Source organism: Chinchilla lanigera, unplaced genomic scaffold, assembly GCF_000276665.1.
Source record: "Chinchilla lanigera isolate Chin_1 unplaced genomic scaffold, ChiLan1.0 scaffold00039, whole genome shotgun sequence".
NCBI classification, from domain to species: Eukaryota; Metazoa; Chordata; class Mammalia; order Rodentia; family Chinchillidae; genus Chinchilla; species Chinchilla lanigera.
In genome coordinates, this window is record NW_004955440.1 from 1,952,227 (window position 1) to 1,973,610 (window position 21,384).

A 21,384-nucleotide genomic window follows, 5' to 3' on the forward strand; every position below is an offset into this window, starting at 1 on the left:
ACTCAGCCATAAAGAAAGATAAACTGGAGACTTTCATAGGTAAATAGATGCAACTCAAGACCATACTCATAAGTGAAATAAATCAGACCCACATGTGTAAACATCATATTGTATCCTTAGTATGAGAACCTGAAAGAGTAAATAAGATCCAAAATTTACAATAGATATTGTGAACTGAGAAGAAACTGTTAAAAAAAAATGTAAACTGTGATGGGAGGAAGGTGATAGGAAGGAAGGGAAAAAGAAAAAAAATGTATTTGTACACAAGATAGTTAAGATAGTTATGCAGCCAGTTTCTCTTAGTTCACTGAAAAGAAACGTTTGCGCTAATACTGTTTGAAGAAGATATCATGCCTATATCTTGTATTCTGAATAACGACTGTGAAGACAATACACAATGTATTCATTGTCAACTCTCCTACTAACCTGTTTTGAAACTCTGTTTTATTGTTATTTTTGTTTTTTCCTCTTTAAAATAAAAAAAAAAAAATAGCAAAGAAAAGCATTGCTCCTTGATTCTAACATGCACTCTCCTTTCCCTTCAAATCGCCTCTCCCCCACGTGAGGTTGGGTAGATTTAAATTTTAATCAGTTAGATCAGTTGTTTTTAATGGGAATTTAAATTGAACTAGAGACTGAAAGCATTAGAGACTGAAAGCCAGCTCCGTGGCTGAGCTGGGACCTCCTGGAGGCATTTCCCATGGCTCCAAGGCAAAAGTGGCGTGCAAGCCCCTGTGGGCTGTGTCTGAAGAAATCAGCTGGCGATAAGGGTTTGAGAATAATTTTCTTTGTTCTTCACCTCTTAAGTCAGAGAAGCAAAGCTTTTTAGGAAGTGACCTTCGCTCAGTTCTTAGGTCAGTGGGCCTCCTGGTGGATGGTGTCACCTTTAACCCGAGGCCTGGATAACCAAACTATGGGAGGGCATGGTGTGCATGTTCCCTGTCTGTGCACCACTGCCTACCTTGGGCCTTCCCCGGACTTAGGGAAAGACAGGCAGGGAGCTCTTTGAATGAACAAACCTTAGCCCCATTTTCCTTAAACCTAACACATACCACCAGTGTACAGTATCACTAAAAGGAGAGGAATCCTTTGAGTCCCTTGATGGCAAGAACTAAGCCTTCTGGTGTGGTGGTAGGGATGCAAACTTTGGAGTCTTGGACAGTTTGAGTTTTGTTTATTAATGGTTACCTCTATTTTTCAGTGTTTATATCTAAGTGTGAAATACACCAAATATACAGAAGTCTTTAAAAAAAAAAAGACATTGCCTTAGTCCATTTTCTGTTGCTATAACAAATATCTGAGACTGAATAATTTATAGAGGATAGAGGATTATTCAGCTTATGGTTCTGGAGGCCGAGGAGTCTAAGAGCGCAGCGCTGGCAACTGCCTGGGGTCTGATGAGGGCCTTCTTGCTACCTTGTAATATGAGAGGCGAATGGGGTAAGACAGATCCAGTGGACTACTTGGGTCTCTTCCCCTTCTTATAAAGTCTCTAATGCTGTCTGGAGACCCTGCCCTGGTGACCTCATGTAATCCTAATTACATTCAAAGGCCTGTATCTAAATACTACTAACATGAATTCGCCACAAGCGAACTTCTGGGAAACACATTCAAATCATAGTAGACATCTAGACACCACCCAGATTTACAAATGTTAACGTCATGCAATATTTTTAACACATAGATGATATATTACAAAGAGCACTGAGGCTCTTTCTACTTTACCAAATCATCTCTCCGCTGTAGTCAGCACCTGGAAGTTTTATGTCATCCTCATGCATATTTTTGTATTCCACCTACAAATGTCCACATGTATAAACATCACTCATATGCATGGTATTTCTTTGCATGGTTAAAAAGACTTGCAAAAGGAGCATCAAGCCATGCAAATTCTTTTGCAGTGGGTCCCAGCACTGCTGCTTATGTACAGAAATCATGGACTAGTCATATTACCTTTGAGCCACAGAGAGATATGTGAAGGTACTGATAGTTTTAATCCTGGTTCAAACCAGATGAGCAGTGATCCAGGGCCTGAAGAGGAAGAGACCAACTTGATATTATAGAGGTAGCATCGACAGGACTTTGTTACTTATTTGATCCATGTATTTTGGGGTTTGGGAGGTACAGGAACAAGAAGTGTGATTCTTGTCCAGATTCCTGGTGGGGAGATTGACGCCACTCACAAAGCCCAGGAGCAGATGAGGGGCTGCTGGTTGGGTATGGTAGCACCCCTTTAAAAGTGGCTGCAGCATCCCAAGTGGAAAATTTCAGGAGGCAATTGTTACTTGGACTCAAAATTTAGGAAAGAGATCTGAGCTATAAATGCGTCACTGGGGTCCCTTAGCGTCCAGGGAGTATTTGCCCTGGGAGTGGGTATGGCTTGGGTCAAAAGTTGTCAGTGGCACTTTTACCTAGAAGATGCACGTAGTGTGGTTCAGCCTTACCAAATTTCTGCACAAGAGAGCTAAGATAGTTGCCTAATTGCCATGTCAACTTCAAAGATTACAGTTAGGCCTGAAACATTTTTCCTTCTGATCACCTGCTGGGATTTTCTTGTTTGTGAGATTATATAAATCCTCTTTGAAGGCAATTAGACTTTACCATACGTAAAGGTTAGTAAATCCATAGGCTTTTTATTAGCTTTCACAGAGACTTCTATCTGCCCGAACTCAGCTGTGACCTTTTCTGGGATGTGATGGCCACATGTGTGTAATTTAGTATATGGTTCCTTTCTCAGGCGTGTATTCTGGGATTCTAATCTTGAGTCGGTCTGCAGTGAATGTTTATTTGTGGGATGGGAAGCAGATGGAGCTTTTGCTGTTTTGTCTGTATCTCACCCCAGACCTCAGCTAGGGCCTGTGGTCCATCCTCATTACTTAGCAGCTGGCTTTTACCAGGAAGGGTCTCCTTTTGCATCAAGGAGAGGCACCTGTCTCTACCCTGAGACTCTGCTTCAAGACCAGCATGAATTCTGAGAGGCCTTCTCTTGGAATTTACCCAGCTAGCGCAAGTAAAAATGTAGGGTAGTGTCTGGGAAAAGCTTGGATAGCTACTGTTGTAGAGATCCACAAAGACCTAGGGAATTTAGGATAGGGAGCAGCTTCCAGTCAGTGGGCACCAGGGCAGGTATTTCTTTCTCTCTGTTTTCTCATTCTTTTCTTTGCCTTCTTCCTCTTCCTCCTCCTCTGTCTGTCTCATCACACTCACAGGTATGATGTCTCCATCACTGCCAGGTCTGATGCCTCTCATGACCATCCGTCTGTCTGCCTTCCCTTCTCCTCCCCTTCAGCTCCTCGTGGGTTCTTTTCCTACCCCTACATCTGGCAGCTGACCTCCTCAGAACCTTGGTACCTGGCCCATAATTGCACAGACTGACTCCAAATGATCCTTGTGCTCCAGTGCCCACAGTCATCTGGCTCTGTGTACAGGATTCTGATTGCTAGGAAGGTCTGCTGGACCCACTTTGTCTCCCTTAGCCCCCCACACCATTCCCAGGCTGCTAGTGGCTTAGGACTGCACGCCCTCTGGTTAGACCCATTCTGGGCCAGTTGGCAGGAGAAAAGCCAGGGTTACAGAGACTTCAGCCTGCTTAACCAGGGACTTGAGGGAGAGAGGTGCGAAAGTCATCAGACACCTCTAGCCCAAGAACCATATTCTAGAACTTTCTCAGCGAACTTTACTAGTAGATATTCCAAATGAGGCTCGCGCTTCAAGTAGGGAATCATTGTGCTGCTTATTCCTGAGTCTATACCTCTGAAGAACTGAGTTCAGCATCTTGCACCCGCATCAGATGTGGCATGGAATTACACTTCCAGTTCAAGTGTTCGATGTATTCATAGATTAGACTGCAGGGGGTCATGTTTGAGCCAAAAGTCATCCTGGTGCATGGAATGGAGAAATTGGGGCTGCTAACTTTCTGCTCATGAAGACTTACCAAGTAAGGATTTGAAAGATTTCCCCAAAGTTTTAGATGTCCTACGTAACTCAGTGGCAGAGGAGGGACCATAACCCACTACATTCAGGCCTGCCCTCCCTTCTCCATACAATGTTGCCAGCCCCCACATCCCTCCAACAGTCTGAAGTCACAGAACCAGCTATAACTGGATTTACCTAGTGTTTGAAAACAGTGTAGAAGGGGGAGAGCTTTGTCCCACTCTGATACAACTGGAAAACATTACAGAATTTGAGTCTTTCAAATTAGAGGGAAAAAAAAAAGTCCCCACGCTATACAAATCCAGTTTACACAACTTAGTCACACAGAAACATGAAGAGGAAGGGAAAGTGAGCCTGCTTCCACTTCACAGGTGGTTTTCATTTAGAAAACGTGTCATGAAATTCAGTCCTACAAACCCAGGAAAGTGCATGGAATGGAATGGTTTTGTTTCGAATAAAAAATAAAATACTCTTGAATGTTTTAGGGCTCACCAAACTTGCCATTTAATCTCTTTTTGTGCTCTTGCCTACCTAAATATTCTCATCTCTCCAGCTGCTGAGTCAGTCGGTGCACATTGTGGGAAATTCTCCTCTCCCCATGATCAGAATTAACCGGGATCCAATTCTGACAACATGAGTTATTCATCACTAGGAATATTGGCAAAAGCTGGGGATGTTTATGTTCCTTAGGGACAGTTTAACCTCTCCAGATAAATATTTTATCCCAACCAACTGCCTTCTCTGGACCTTCTTTCCCCAAGCTTCCTTCCTCATAAAGAGGATGCGCCAAAAACAATGTGTTGGGTCCCTGGTAGTAAAAACAGCTGGCCATGAACGGTCATTGATATGCAGCCATATGTTACCATAACTTGTGCAGTGGTAATATGACTGTTTTTTCCCTCAAAATCCACAGATTACTTTAACAAGAAATTTCAGTAATTGGATTGCCAAACTCCTGCCATCTCCATATTAAGAATTCCTGTCTCTGTGACCTGTAGCATACAAAGGAGGTTCTGTTCTATGAATGGATGATGTGATTGAAAGAAATTGTTTCTGCTTGTGTCCCACTTTAGAATAAGAAGATCTATCTGGATATCATTCATACATACATGGAAGTGCATGCTACTGTTTATGGTTCCAGCACGAAGAACATCCCTAGCTATGTAGAAAATCATGGTATCCTCAGTGGACGGGATCTACAGTTTCTTCTGCGAGAAACTAAGGTATGTTTTTAGTAGATTTGTAAAAAATTTACCATAAATATGGAGGGTTTTTCTAAAATGGGATCAGTCTTGCTTTTTTTTCTTTTTTCTTTTTTTTTTTTAAGGATATAGTTGCTCTTTAGACCATAACTGGGCACTGACTTGCTAGACAAGCTATCACTGATAAGTTAGTGAATTGTGTGAAAAGGTTGCCGTAGGTCTGTTTATTGATTTAGTAAAAAGAAAATGTTCAACTAGAAATTTTCTAAGAACCATATTTAAGGAGGACCCTCTCTGTATTAAGCAACAAGTCAGTGGCTTGGGATAGGGCTACAAATGGGAAGGGTAGCTCCTGGCTCAAGACAGACTTTCTGATAGAATAGCAGCTTTCACAATAGGCTGGGGGTGCTGAGCTCTCCCCAGTCACCCCTGTACACCCCCAGCCAGCTCTTCCCCACACCTCCTCATTCAACAAGCATGTACTGGATGCTGAAGTTCAGATGAGAAAAAATACCCCACCAGCTCAAGGAGCAAGGACTGCACCATGAAAGATGTAAGAGATAGCTAGGGTATGGGTGCACCTGGCAGTTGGGCCAGAATCACGTGATTTTTCAGGAAAGAACTAGAAACCAACCCCCCTAGTCTAAGTGCTGGAAAATTGTGTGATATAAAATTTGATAAGGAGAAGAAAGTGTGATTGTCACAGATGCAGGCAGAGTCCAGACTCTGAGGTGTCAGTAGTTGGGGGAGCCACTGAGGATTATTTTACCAAGCATGATGACATGGAGCTTCAAAACCATTGGGCAGTCCACACAACGGTCTGTCATTTCTTATAACCCCACTGTGGAAGTGAGGCCCCTTGTGAATAAGCCAGTGTTTGAACTTGGAGGATCAGCTGGCACTTGAGCATGTTAGATAAACCCCCTTGTGTTTAATAACACGTTCTTATTTATGAATTTTACAATTATTTATTAAATAGAAGATTTGGGCCAGGCATTATGCATAAGATACAAGACTAAATAAAGCACACAGCTCCCTCCCGGAATAAAACATAGAGAAGTTTATTAGCAATAGTGGACTTTCAGCCAGGCATGGTGGTGCAGTCCTGTAATTCCAGCACTCAGGAGGCTGAGGCAGGAAGTTCATTCCCAGACTGGGCTACATAGTGAGTTCAAGACCAGCCTGAATTACATAGTGAGACCCTGTCTCCAAAGAGAAAAAAAAAGTGAAAAGTGAACTTCTCAATCTGGTCTCTGCCTCTGTTCTCCCTGTTTTTATATTCAAAGTAGGACAGAGGAGGTGAGCACGTGGACTCCTGCAGCGTGATAGTGATTGCCAATCCTGGGCAGTACTTGGATTTTAGATGGTACATTCATGTGCTTTGACTCTCACAGCAGCCTTAGGAGGTGGACACAGGAAGGATTACGGTGATCTGGAGAGCTGTTTGGCATGGCCTTGGGAAACTTAGGTTAAGTTTTTTTTAAGGTGGCTCCAACTCTGGACTTCTAAATTGCAAATTAAAGCTCTTCCAAGCGCTTTCATATCATCTTCATCAACACCCAGATTCAAGAACACTTAGTGGACACCAGCAGCCAAAAGAATGCATAGCTGCTTTTTTGCCTCAGTTTCTCCATCTCCGTCAGTACCACCAAGTCATTTGTGTGGTGCCATGAATAAAAGAGTTTGGGAAATTCTTTAGCTCCTTGGCCAGTGACCTGCTATGTTTCCATTAAGATGTTATTTCCTTCGGGGTTACATGCAGCCTTTGGACTGTGACCTCCCGAAGCAAGTCTATTAAAGACAGTGACGTGTATCCCAGTTTGCCTGCTCCCTTCCCATCACCTTGTGTCTTAGGCTGACATTTGAGAATCATCAGTGTGTCCAGGCCCCTTCACAGCAGTGCTGTTTTTTGTCATTTTCCTCATTTCACTTTTCTCCGCATGAAGGTGTGGAAAAAGTTCAAGCTCCTTTAAAATAACATTTGGCAGAGCTGGTTTTCAGCAGCGTGTCATTACTGTCTCGCACACCTCTATTAACCCAGCCTCGTGAATGTCTTGCTCAGCCTTACAAATTTTAAAAGAACCCTTCCTCACCTACCTTCTACCTTCTCTGTCAGCGAACGGGAAATAGGCCAGAGCTGGTGGCCCTGATGTCCAGGGGAAGACAGGAAGAGAGACCTCTTGGGCCCCAACCCCAAAGCCAGAGAATAACCAAGGAATGCAGCTGGAATTTTGAGCACGGGGGTGCATATTCATCCTTCTGAAGATGTCACCAGTCCCATTACCTAGTGTCTGCTTATCTGACAAGCATATATTTAAAGTACTCCGAGTGGAAGTATGGTTCCAATACTGGGAGAATATGATGGGCCCTAGTATTGTATCACTGAGACTCCTACACCCAGGACAAGGCAACAGGCAGCAGAACGAATGAATCTTGGGATCTGGAATAATGACATGAAAGACTAGCAAGGCATGGCATTTATAAGCGTTTCTGCTTCTAACTCCTTCCTCTGTGTCTCTGAGCAATTTAAAACTGATTTCTTCCAGTCCACACTGGAGGGGAGTGGGAGCTACCCAGGAGCAAAGGTCTGTGGAATGAATGAGATTTGCAGGCTCCTTGGACTCATTACTGGAAAGGGAAGCAATAGGTCTCCTCAAGAGCTTTGGAGACATTGAGAGAGAATAGATGTTTAATCAGCTTCAGGCTTATTATTTTTCTTTATGGGCCATCTTTGCATCTCTGCACCAAGCTCGGGAAACCCTCTGCTCAGCAGAATTTTGCTCTGGCCTCCCATTAGCAGCCCAGGTGTCCTTAACGGACTTGCTTCAGGGAGCCTGAGGGGGTAGGAGTGTTATGCTACTACCATAGCTAAAAGAGCTGGGAAGTTATTGGACTCTAGAAGACCCTTCTAATACAGGCATAAATTTGGGTGGATAAATTATTTATCATAGGACCGCAGATGAGCCATTCAGTCTAGCCAAGTCCAGAAGTACAGTTGGAACCAGCAAATCAGGACTTAGCAGGGTGATGTGTTTTTATTTTTGGTTTAAATCTCCATCTCTTATAGTGCAGTTTCTTCCTTTGGCTCTAGTTGTAACTACTTTGGGTCTCTATACCCTTCTCTTCCCTTGGGAAGCTCCTCATTCTATGTCATTCACACCCTACGGGGGTGAAAGGGCTCTGGAGCTGTGATTTTTGAGCCAGATCAGGTACTTTCCTTTCTGTAGTCAAGGACGGATTCTGGCTGTGATCTACCAGGGGAAGCGCCTTCTATTGCTTATGCTGCTACAGGGCCCTTCAGTATCCAGACCTCTCACCATTCCCTCTTCCAAGGCTTTGGTGGACCTTGACGATCCTGGCTTCCTGCCATGTCAGCTCCTCTGGAGGCCTGAACAGGCTTAGCAAGCATGCAGTGTGTGCTGCCCATGTGATGGTGTCTGCGTGCCTGCCCCTGCCCCATTCCCACCACAGACACACCTGAGGATCAGTCGGCTGTGGCATTTCCCACTGGGCTTTGAGGTTTCACTGCTTGTAGAACCAGACTCCATACTGCTCCCTGAGTTTAGAGCTGCTTTTCTGTTCACAGGTATATTTCCAGTCCCGGAAGAGTGCCTGGCTTGTAGACTACATTGGGGCATCATCAATCTAAAACTCAGAAATCCAAAACAGTCCCGATCTCAAAACTTTTTGAGTGCTGTCACAATATCCACAGCTACCCTTACATTTTGGGTCACAGTCAAAACATAGACGTGCTGAAAGTACTATGTAAAACTACTTTTGTCTGTGTTTACAAGGTGTATGTAAAACATAATGAATTTCATGCATAAACATTGGCCACATCCCCAAGATACTTCATGTGTATACAAATACTCCAAAATATGAACCACTTCTGGCCCTAAGTTTTTACCATAAGGAATTCCAACCTCCAATTGTGTAAAGAATGAAGGAATCCATATGGAACCCACTGGCATCTGGGGTCTCAGGACCATGCTCCTGGTAATGACTTCTTTGTCTCATGAGTCATGTATCCGGGTGGTTTAGATCTCCCAAGCAAGGGATGCCGTGCTCCAGGTACCTCATGCCTGCTCTGCTTGTTGTTGCTCACATCTCCAGGGCCACTGGGTGATAGAGAGCCCAACAGCTTCACTACTTAGAAGTGGTGTGCAGAGTTCTGAATCAGTAACCCCTCCAAATTCCAGAGCAAAAGCACGTCCCCGCACAGCACTACACATAAACATGGCCACCCTCTCTACAGCAGAGAGATGTTTGATTGCTAGAAAGCTCTAATTTCTTAGCATTTATGCTTTTGCTCATTCTTCCAGCAAATATGTATTAAGCCCTTGTTGTAAACATTGAGAATACAGGAGGGAGTCAGGTAGATTTGTCCAGAGGGAGCATACAGGTGTGCCGGAGGAGGTAAACAGGTTACTTTGAGGATGTTAACCCTTACATAGGTAGGAGTAGAAATAATACAAAATAATGATCCCAACCTAAAACCTCATCTTGATGCTGTAAGTGGAGCCTGAGATTGAACAGTTGTTCTTTGATGGGGAAGCAGTTAAGTAGCTGGAGCAAGCCCTCTGAGGACAAGGGCCAGTTACCAGTCACGCCTGACACATGCACGTTATCACAATGCATGTGATATGGACTTCACTGTAATAGCCATGAACCAGGCCCCAGATCCTGTCCTAAGACCTTTCATAAATTCTACCTTTATCACAAAAATTCTGTGTCTTGATACCATGATAACCCATTATCCTGAAGCCAAGACTGTGGCGTCAGTGATAAATAAGTCTGTGTGCTGCCTCTCTGTTGGGAGGGGAGAGGTCTGCCTGGTGTGAGCTGCAGTGAGAAGGAGATGGTCAGAGAAGGACCCTCGAGAGGGAGACGGTGGAGCCGACTTTTAATGGTGAACCTTCAGGCCGGCCAGCGTGAAGGTCTTTGACATCTTCAATCTTAAATTTATCCAAATATCCTCCTACTCCCCTACTTTGAAGTTAATGAATTGACAACACAAACTGTAATGCATTTGATTTCTGCAGTTTTCAAATGATAGAAATGCAAAAACTCAGTCTTGATGGTGTTGGTGGTGTTTGGTTTGATTGGTGTGGCTTGGCTTAGTTTGCTTTGATGTGTGGTTTGGTTTGGTACATTTCTCAGGGCACTGAAGCAAGTGGCACGAGTAGTCACGAGTCTATCCAGTGAGCTGGTCACCAGGAAACAGTTTAGGAAACAGTTTAAGCAGCCAAGTTTGACCAACTTTGTACCCTTAAGCACACTTAATAAGAACTGTCATCTTTCACCCTTAGTCCTCTTGGCTCTTCCCTAGTCAGTCCTTGGGCAGCATGAGGCAGGGCCTTGTGGAGCCTAGGAGAGGGTAGAGCCAATCTGAGTCCTTCAGCATCCTTCAGCATCAGGTGCCTGAGTAGAGAGGGCTGGCCAGAGAGGATTCTTCAGGCTCACAAGAGCATCACTTATGAGGAAAAGAAACTGTTTTCTGCACGCGCAGCCACTCTGTGGGTTCTTTGTAAGAATAAAAGCAATACCTGTTGCCAGAAATAGAATGATTGCCAAGGGTCATATGAAGAATAAACTAGTGAGGCTTAGCAATAGCATGTGGTACACAGAACTGGTCTTTCTATGTGACAGGGTGAACCGTGTCATCTTTCTCTTCTGCTGAACATCTCGCCCCTTTTCAGCCCAGGTATTTATGAAACCATGAGAGTTTATAAATACACATGCAGGGTGAGCGTCTTGTGAAAACCACAAGTACAGTTCACACACACCAACCTAGGAATTTACCTGCTAAATGATGCAAGGTCATGAAGTACATGTGCCTGAAGCTGCACTTGGATTTGAACTTGGGCAACTTCATCAAATGTTTACTAAGACCGAACCCTTTGAATATTGGATATTTCTCACTAAGTCCCGCCACACCTCCATGAAATAAAGCACCGTTGTTCTCCATACACAAGAAGACTGAAATTTAGAGAACTTGTATTATCTTAGCTTGGGTCTCATCCCTGGAAAAAAACATAAATAAGCCTCAGAGAACACACAGAGTCAGCGTGCCGTAGTTACTGAACTAGCAAATGATGGCCTCAGGACTTGAACCCTGGTCTCCCAGACTACACAGCCTGTGTTGCTAATACCCACTTTGTCCCGATCACTTTGCGCCAGTAATCAATTTCTTGTATATGCTTGGGTTCATTTGTTGTGTACATTCCCTTCTGAGCCACCCCACAACTTGACTAATTAATCATTAGAAAAGTATATTTTAAATCTGGACGTGTCCTATTTTGGATTATTCTTGATGTTTGCCATCAGAAGTGACCAAAAGTGGCCTGAGCCTGTAGTGGAGTGCGTGCCTAGTATGCATGAGGCCTCGGCTTTAAACAGAACCAATCATACCTATGCAGGATTCATAAAAGAACTACTTTGTCCTTATTTCAAAGAACTTTTGCTAAGTACTTCACTTAGTGATTTAGAAAACTTCTGTTTCTTTACATAGGAAAAAAAAACTCTGAATGTTACTGATCTCTTTGTTCATGTGTCAGGATGTCCCAGTCCTGTGCCATGAATAAAACATATGGTGCTTCATCTGTGCTGTCTTGCTTAGCATCAGTTGAAATTTCAATTTTAGAGCATGTAATCCTTCTGTTTAGAAACACTCCTTGCTGGAGCCAGCACTGCAGCGATGGAGATGTTCTCTCACCTGGAACATGAGATTCTAGGCTTCTGCAGGCCAGGCAGAGCATAAATGTAGTAAATAGAAATACGGCCAGTTTTCTCCTAAGGAGTTAAGCTTTGGTACTTGAGTGTACTGTGGCCGTGTTGTCTTGTAAATCTGCGTAGGGTTGTCTGTAAGGAGGCAGAAAGGACAAGGGGATTTGGGGCTTTGGGTGTTGGGGAGGCACTTGGTTTGGTTACGGTACCAGTGTGTGTCCAGGCCATCAGCATGCAGAAGTTTACAGCTGGAGGTGATGAATTTGCCCTGCCTTTCCCGTGCCATTTTTCCCTCAGCTGTGCTGTTTGACCTTAATACATCCGTACCATTGCAAGTTACAGGTACTGAGTATACAGGAAGCAAGGAAAAACTGCTTATTGACAGAAGTGACAGAAAACTGTTATTTTGGTGTTTCTAAGTCATGCATTTCCTGCAGTCCTAATTAGTGTGACGCAAATTCATTGCCAAGAAATTGTGTGGTGTTTGTTCAAGCATCCTTATAAAATTGTGAGGCTTGGGAGAGTTAGCCCAGAGTGTTTACGTACTGAGGTATTCTGGTGCCAGCAGGGCAGAGGAGTTGGTGCAAATTGTTACTCAGATATAATTAAACCTAGGTCACATTCGAGTCCATTAAGCAACAGCCTCAAATATTTTTAATTAATGGGTTCAGATTGCTTGGACTTGAAGGAGCTAATTAATTTTTTCCCCCAGATTTTTCTATTCAAAGAGGCAAGCATTGTGCTTCTTCCATTTCCTCCAAAATTCTCTTGACAATTTAGAGTTGTTGGAAGGTATCGCCTCTTTATGGCAGCCTCTGATTTCCAGAGGTCAGGAAGCTCTGTAGGCTCCAGATCTCTGGCTAAATGCACAGAAGCCCAGACTGTATCTTCTAATACCTTTCTTCTCAGAGTCAGAAAGATCTGGATCCTCCTATTCTGCACCTAACCATAGCCTGATAGAAGTGATTCATTTTTCCTTAGAAAGATGGAGTGTCTTCCTCAAAGCATGACAGGGACTGTATATCGGAAATCAGGAGCCATAATGATGGTTACCCTGGATTCTTCCTTCTATTTAAAGCTGATTTATCTTGGGAAATTATACAAAGTGTGATAGAAATACATGGTAAAGGGGCTGGGGATTTAGCTCAGCTGCACAGCGCCTGCCTGGCAAGCGCAAGGTCATGAGTTCGATTCCCGGTACCCCCCCCAAAAAAATATATGGTAAATATTTAAATTTTTAAAATTTAGTACAGTAAAGGACATATTGCCATTAATTCCTCTCAAAATACCACCCCACACACACACTTTGAACACACCTAGCTTATCATTCCTGCAACTTTCTGAAGGAATTCTGGAAGTCTTCTTTTGTGTTTTTATGAGGTATCAGCTGCTGAGTATCCAATGGAAAGGTAGGCTCACGGAAGCGTTATGGTGTCCTCACCCGCCTTGTTGAGTCGCTCTGTCACCCTGTGACTCTGGGTCTTCCCTGAGGTCAAAATGACCGTGAAAGGTACACACTTCATATCAGTTCAGGACACTGAGGCAACCATAACAGCACAACAAAAGACACTCACAGAAAAGGACTTCCAGAACTGCTTCAGGAAGTAGCAAGAACAATGCTGTGTCCAGGGGAAGGTGGAGTATTTTGAGGGGGATTAATAGCAGTGTGTTTTTACTATAATAAATTACCCTAAGCATTCGTCATATTTATTGTTCAATCACACCACATATCCCACTTTTTCCTTGCTTTTTTGTTTGTTTGGCTCCCATGGGCCTGGCCTGCCCGAGCCATACCAGTGCCCATCAGCTCCCTCTGCCCTCTGCCCATCTCACTTTTCTGTATCATAAGAATGAGATCCCACAGGAGCCTCCGTGTGGCATAGAGGTTTCCTTCTGTCCTGCTGCTGCTCCTACCAGCTCTTACTACCAGGTTCTCCCTCAACTCATGGCCACAGGAGCTCTGCAGGCTTCCCAAAGCTTCTGTTCTTTCTAGCTCGCTCCACTGTGCATGCATCTACCTGGGTGATCTCAAGGTTTATGGAAAATGAAAGGTTTTCCCTCCAAAGAACCAGAAAGTTGAGTACCCTTTTCTGTACAAAGCAAGAGTTAATGGGATAGGAAGTCTGTCCAGAGCACCCAAGATTTTGGTGTTTTGCCGCAGAGTTCCATCGGGGGCTGTCATCTTGAAGTCTGTTAAAAGCGTTCTGTGCGCTGCTGCCTCAGTATTGAGTCCAGCATGTGCAGTCTGCGTGTCCCAGTGTTGCCCAGGGAACCCAGCAGAACTGGGCTCAATAATCATTAAGTTAAAGCAGAAAAGACAGGGAAGCTGAAGGCAGAAGGAAATGCTGTCCTGGGCCAGTCAGCCTTTGTCACCTGACGTGCCTCTGGACACTGGAGCAGTTTCAGAACTGGCCCCTTGATGTGGCCAGGGGGAACACAGACTTCCCCTGGCCTAGGCTTGGACCTCCAGGCCTCCTGGAATGCATGGTGTTCCTACACTGAGATTGGGCAGCAAGATGCCTCTCAGGGTGTTATTTTCTTTTGGGGGCCCAGGATCCAGTACTGCTGAAGTACAGAGACATTGCCCTTTGTCACAGTGGCTCCCTACTACTACATGGCTGCTCCTAGGACTGAGTGAGCTGGCTTTTGCTGCCATCTATTGTCTGCCTTGGGGGAATGCGTGGCTTGCTTCCTGGAGAGGGAAGCTTTGCCTAAGCAGATTGAGCCGCTCAGCAGCCTCCCTCAAACCCAGGGAAAATAAAAACGGAGATGTTAGTGTTCCCCAGTGAAAACCCGTTAGGAAAACTTGTGTTTACTGACCTACCATCATTTTAAAGCAGTCCCATTTGTACTGTAATCAAACCACCAAGTGACCTTTCTGTCCCTCCGGCCAGCATCCCTGAAAGGGCCTGTTGTTCCTCTGCTTCAATGAAGAAACCTTCTGTTTCGTTTAGCAAGCGTTTTTCCAGTCATGTCTGCTGGTGAGTCACAGAAAGATGATTGTTAGGTCTTGGTTTTTGTTGTTGTTTTTAATACCCGACCTCTCTACCCCCGTCAGCACCCCCCAGTACTTACCACTTCAGTGAGCCAAGCTGCCTTATAAGCGCTTTCACAGTTCCTGGTGATGTGTGTCCCATCTTGGTATAAGCTCCTTCTCTTTGCCCTACCCTACCCCCAGGGCCTGGGACCTTTCCAGAATGTCTGAAGCACCCACAGGAATGGACCACAGAACAGCCTTAGGAGCCAGGGGGGCCAGTTCTCACAGATGTGTTGATAATGGTATATGTTTTTCTATCTTACAGTTGTTTGTTGGACTCGGGTTTCCTTATGAGGGCCCAGCTCCCCTGGAAGCTATTGCAAATGGGTGTGCTTTTCTGAATCCCAAGTTCAACCCACCCAAGAGCAGCAAAAACACAGATTTTTTCATTGGCAAGCCAACCTTAAGAGAGGTAAGTATCAAAATCTCTCTACTTTCAAGAAGAAGAATAATAGAGGCTGGGGAATAGCTCAGTGATAATATGCTCACCTGGCAAGCACAAGACCCAGGCTAGGTTTCATCCTATCCCTCCCACCCCCTGACACATGCACAGAAAGTATAATAGCAATTTATTGAGTCTTAATGTAAATAAAATTATCTGACCTGGCCATCAGGAATTGGAGGGAAAGTCATCTGTCAGTATCCATCAAGGATTGGTTCCAGGATCCCCACACATCCCCAAATCTGTGGGTGCTCAAGCCCCTTATATAAAATGACACAGCATTTACATTCTACACAAATTTTTCCATATACTATAAATCATCTCCGGATTTCTTATACCTAGTACATTGTAAATGCTATATAGATAGCAGTTGTATTGTTTAAGGGATGATGACAAGGAGAAAAAAGCCTGTACATGTTTGAAACAGATGCATTTCTTCAGATTTTTTTTTTTATAATTTCCAAACCAGAGGATGTGGAACCTGTGGGTACAGAAAGCCAACTGGATTAACTTCATTTAACATAGGTGGGAAGGGAGGGTTTTGGAAGAGAGATAAATGACTTGATCAAATCTCCTTGTTAGAGGCAGGGCCAGCATTGAATCCAGATCTCTGTCCACAAAGTAAGGAGCTTTTCACTCTACCCCTAACATTTTTAATGTGAACACAGATGTTCTAGCTTTCTGATCACAGCCAAACTGAGTTGATGGAATGAAAAACTCAGCTGGGGGGACTCTGCGTCATGGGCTCTGGAGAATAAAAAGTGGGCCGTGGGTGTTCTCAGAGAACATGAGCCTCCGGAGCTCAGACATGTCATGGGTGACTGACGTAACATGCCTGACACTTTAGGCCACCATGAGCAGGCACCATCCTGTGAACTAGTCCTGCCATTGCTAAAACCATTTGCCTTGTTTGAATCGCCTTCCAAGATCCTCTTGAAAATCCACAGCGGATGATAAATTGTCGTCCAGGATAGTCGGATTTGATTTGGGGCAATAAAGCAGTCATTCACAGCTAAGTGTCAGTGACAAAGCTGGATGCTTTGGTATCTGGTCAGAAGCAAGTATGTGAAACAAAACCATGAGATTGATTTTACTATCTCTTTGTATCAGTAAGTAGCTCAGGAGGCTGCTCACAAAAGGGATGTCAGAGCACCATCCTGGTCATCCAGCGCCTTCTGCTAGCGATTACACTGATGGCCAGCCCTCCTATGACATAAGAGCATGTCCTTTTGAAGAATTCAGTTGTGCTGCTTTTACTGGGCCACTTTGCCAGAACTGGCCTTCCAACTAATACATAAAATGTGTTTCCAATGATTCCTCCTTATTTGATGAATCACAAATCTCAGCCAGTCCATAGAGTTGATGATTTTGAGAGTTCTTTTCTCTAAACCCTGCTATCGTTGGTTCAGTGGCCAAAGGAGATGGGGAAAGATCAACAAGATCCAGAGATTATCTCAGAGAGGTTAACTATGGCCCAGATACTCACTGAAAAGAGTTCATTGTGTGTTCGCTTGCTTGCTTTTTCCTTCTGCTAGTGCAATGACCTAAACTGTTCCTTTTAGGGAATAGTTTCTTTTTGAGAGGTCAGTTCATTCATTAATTATTCAACAATAATTAATGCCCACTGTGCACCAGGTGCTGTGGGAGGTGCCGTTATACAGAGGTCAGGAACACAGCCTGACATTGAGGAGTTTGTTCTTTGGAAAGATTTAAAAGATGCTTCCTACCAGTGAAAATATTTCAATTTAGGAATCTTTGCTTCAAACATAGCACTGACTTCTTTGAAATTTAGGACTTTTGGGTGGGAAGTAGATTTCAGTCTGATAACTAGATTTGTGTTGTTTCTTTATTTTACATAATGAAAAGTGCATATTTAAGGTGTACAAGTTGATGTTTGATATACATTATGAAATGATCAGCACAATCAACATTACTAACATATCCATCACTTTACACAGGTCCTAGGTGTATGTTGTGGAGCATGTGGTTACAAACACAAGATCTGTCGTCCTAGCAAATTTCAAATGTACAATACAGCATTGTTAACCATAGTCTCCGTGCTAAACAATAGATTTCTAGACTTATTCATCTTGCATAACTGATACTTTGTACTTTTTGATCAACAAATCCTCATTCACCTCGTGCCCCAACCCCTGGCAGCCACCATTGTCCTCTGCTTAGATGAGTTCAGCTATTTCAGACTGCACTTATAAGTGAGATCATGCAGTTTTCGTCTTTCTGCGTCTGACTTTTTCCATTCAGCCCAGTGTCCTCCAGATTCACCCATGTTACTGAAAATTGCAGAGTTTCATTTTTTCGTGCTAAACTCCACTTGGCACATAGAAACACACAGTTTTTTCATTCATCTGTTGGTGGACTCTTGAGTTGATTCCACATCTTGGCTACTGCACATGGTACAGCAGCAAACATGGGATTTCAGATACCTCTTCAATGTAATGATTCTGTGTCTTTCTGATTTAAAGTTCAATGCAATCTCATTTGCCTGTGTTTTGCATCTGTTGCCTGTACTGTCAGGATCATCTCCAAAACACTATTGCCCAAGCCAGGGTCAGGAAGCTTTTTTCTATTTTTTTTTTTTTTTAATAGCTGTACTGTTTTGGGTCTTATGTTTAAACCTAGTACCTTTTGAGTTGACTTTTGTATGTGGTGTGAGATACAGATATAATTTCATTCTTCTGCATGTGGTCATCCAGCTTTCCTAGCACTCTTCATTGACAAGACCATCCCTCTCCATTGCGTGTTCTTGGCACCCTTTTGAAGATCAGATAATCACAAATACACAGACGTACTTCTGGACTTTCTCTTCTATTCCACTGGCCAATATGTATATGTCTGTTTATATGCTAATATTTTCCATAGGTTTTAATTTCAAGTATAGGAAATCTCCGAAGTTCTACTTCTGTGCATATTTGAAATTACCCACTTTTTTACACTTTTCATGATGAGATATACATGTAACATAGAGCTTACCATATTAACCTTTTTTAAGTGTGCAATTCCCTGGCATTAAGTAGATTCACCATGCTGTGCAACCACCACTGTTATCCATCTCCTGAACTCACTCATCAACGTAATCAGCAACTCTGGACACATTAAATAATAACTTCCCACTCTCCCACCAGTCCCTGGTAACTTTTACTCAGCTGTCTCTCTATGTGAATTTGCCTACTTTGGGTGCTTCATCTAAGTGAAATCATATGGTATTTGTTACTTTGTGTTTGGCTTATTCACTTAGTTTGATGTTTTAAAGATTTGTCCCTGTGGCAGCGTGCAGCAGAGTCCCTTTCTGTTGTAAATATCCTGTTGTATAAATATTTCATGTGTGTGTTTTCCATTCATCTCCTGATGGACATTTGAATACATTTTGCCCACTGTGAATAACACTACTATGTACATTGGAGTGTAAGGATCTGAGTGTCTCCTTCCAGTTCTTTGGGGTACGGACCTACAACTGGAATTGTTAGATTGTACCTTAGTGTATATTTTAAAATACAGTCATACAGAAAAGTTGCAAAACATAATACAGTTTTATCTAGCTTACCCTAGTGGTAGCATTTTGCAGAACCCCACTACAATGGGCAAAATGAAGAAATTAACACTGGCACCCTGGTATTCTCTAAACTACAGGCTTTGTTTGCACTTCATCAGCTTTTCCACTAAGATTCTTTCTCTGTTCCCAGATCCAGTCCAGAATCCCACGTTGCACTGCATTGGTGTGTCCTTTCTAGTCTTCTCCAGTCCTTCATTACAAAAAATTAGTGTTTCATTGTCACTCATAGTACTTTTAAAGAATACAGCTCAATTTTTCTGTACACTGAACATTTCCTGAAAAACGTTGAGGACCCTCTTAGACACCAGCTGGCCCTTGCCCTGTGAATGATGTAACATTGTATAGCTCAGATCAGAAAAGTACGTATGTTCATTCTCTGTCAGTTGCCATCATTTGGTAATTTGCTTTTTGCTGAGGTCGTAGAGGGTTTTCATTCTTCATGGCATAAAGAGAAGAGAGACATTGGAGTGACTGAGCAGGATAATTCCACCAGTGCTTAAATGAGACTCCAGCAGAAAGACAGTGTGGAATCCTTTCAACAGTTGCTCAGCGAGTGACCTCACAGAGATGACTCCATCAGTCCTGGGCTCCCACAGGACCGCCAAGAAGCAGAAGGGCAATTGACAGGTGTCTGATGTATCCCCTCAGGCCCCATGGCATTAGCTGTTGCACTGGAAGAATTTAGCAGAGCACATTTCCTGTTTTCCGGGAGCTCCAAATCTGATATGGAAGAGTGATAAGATAGCTGCACATCAGTGGAAGTGCGTAAAGAAATAGCTAAGCGGATGAAGGAGGGGAGTTAACTTGGAGTTGCGCCGGGCAGAGGGGAATGTGCAGAATTAACTGAAAAAGTGAGGGGATTTCAAGCCTCTTTCCAAAGGCATGAATGTCCGTGAACTGGGTAGACCCCAAGGAGGTCATTTTGGCTCACGCAGGATGGCAGGTTCATCCTGCAGCTCTGTCCATCCACAGCAGGCAGCTCTGAGAGGGCTCAGTGACCTTGATCTCATGGCCAGGTGGGCCCCATGCTCTGCTCGGCTCTGCTTTACTAAAGCCTCCAAATTCCCTTAACCAAAAAGCCGTAAATAGGTGTACGGATGACCTGTTTTTCCTCAGCAAACGGAAAAACGTTAACAAAAGTGCACATAAGCACAAAGCTGTCCCTTTATGCACATAAATTGATCCATGTCAATTGCCTTCGCTTAAAGAAAAATCTAGATTTCTAAATAAGAGTTTAGCTCTCTGTTTATTTTTACATTGGACCAGCTTTTAAAAGTGCAGCATCTACTCAGAGGGAAAGTTCCGTAATGCCTTAAGTAATGTGAGTGGTTAGAGATATACTTCAATATAAATTGGATTTTTATCTTTATTGGGAAGCATATTAGTAAGTTCCTGATCATCCTTCTGACATTTTGTAAAGCATTAAGAATTCTCTGGCTTCAGGGGTTTTTGTCCATAAAAAGAACTAATGTTCCCCTTGGAGATTTAATAGCCACTCTGAAATAATGTCTCATATTTAATAAGATTTTCATTACTTTTACAAACTATACTTCAGTACATTCCCTGATTGATATACAATGAAGCAGCAGAGATCAGACGGTTCTCAATAAATTAACAAGGAGGAATGTAATATTCAGAGGGGGCTAATGAATCACAGAATGCCTCACTCATAAAATTAAGCAACCCTCAATAAATGTAAATGAATAAATGATAATGGTTCAGCATTTTGTATTTTCTAAGTGCTTAGAGCAACCTTGTAAATAAGCAGGAACCTTAAATGAGGAGAGGGAAGAAGGACTGCTGCTAATGTATAAATTACCAAGTAGTGACAGTGATGGCAACTTTAATTTACCCTGATTCTGTGGAAGGACTAATTAGTCTGTTCTCAAAGCTACAAAATGAAAATGATGTGACATTTTGTGCATCTTCACAAAAGGTCTAATGCAGGCACAGATTCCATCCTGGAATTTTTTTTTATGTCGGCCAGCTTTAAAAGAGTGATTAAAACACTTTTGTCTGTCTTTCTCTGAAGAACTCAGTGGCTTCCTGTAGCTTGTCATCTCCCTTTTTTGTCCAGAACTAACCTTGCTGAATGATCTCGATTTAAACTTGACTCAGCTACTTTCTGGCTATGTGACCTTGAGGAAGTATAAACCCCTCTGCACCTCTGAATCCTTGTGGATACATAGAAAATGGGATGAATAATGTATGTGCGGGTGATGAGCGCGATGCCTGGCCCAACAGGGGACTTTATTAATATGCAGTGAGTTAAAATATGCACAGAGGAAACAAAGGACACCTTTGCACAGCTCCATGGGCCTGTGAATTGTCTGTGGCCTCTTTCACTGACCACAGAGCAAAGCAGAAGAAGGGATGTGTCAGAAGACGAGGAGCTGAAGGCTAGTGAGGGGCTGACTAGCAAAAGAAGCAGGAGCAGACACTGGGTCATCTGCAGCCTTGGAGTGTAGATTTT

At 43.3% G+C, this 21,384-nt stretch overlaps 1 protein-coding gene across 5 annotated transcripts in view; it reads left to right on the plus strand.

The window, feature by feature from the left end:
• Positions 1-21,384, plus strand: part of Mgat5 (mannosyl (alpha-1,6-)-glycoprotein beta-1,6-N-acetyl-glucosaminyltransferase) — a 299,821-nt gene that overhangs the window by 247,209 nt on the left and 31,228 nt on the right. For all 5 annotated transcript variants that reach the window (XM_005390737.2, XM_005390738.2, XM_005390739.2 and 2 more), the window contains 2 exons: positions 5,007-5,156; positions 15,164-15,310. In XM_005390737.2, coding sequence (XP_005390794.1) covers positions 5,007-5,156; positions 15,164-15,310 — 297 coding nt within the window. The remainder of the gene's footprint in view (positions 1-5,006; positions 5,157-15,163; positions 15,311-21,384) is intronic.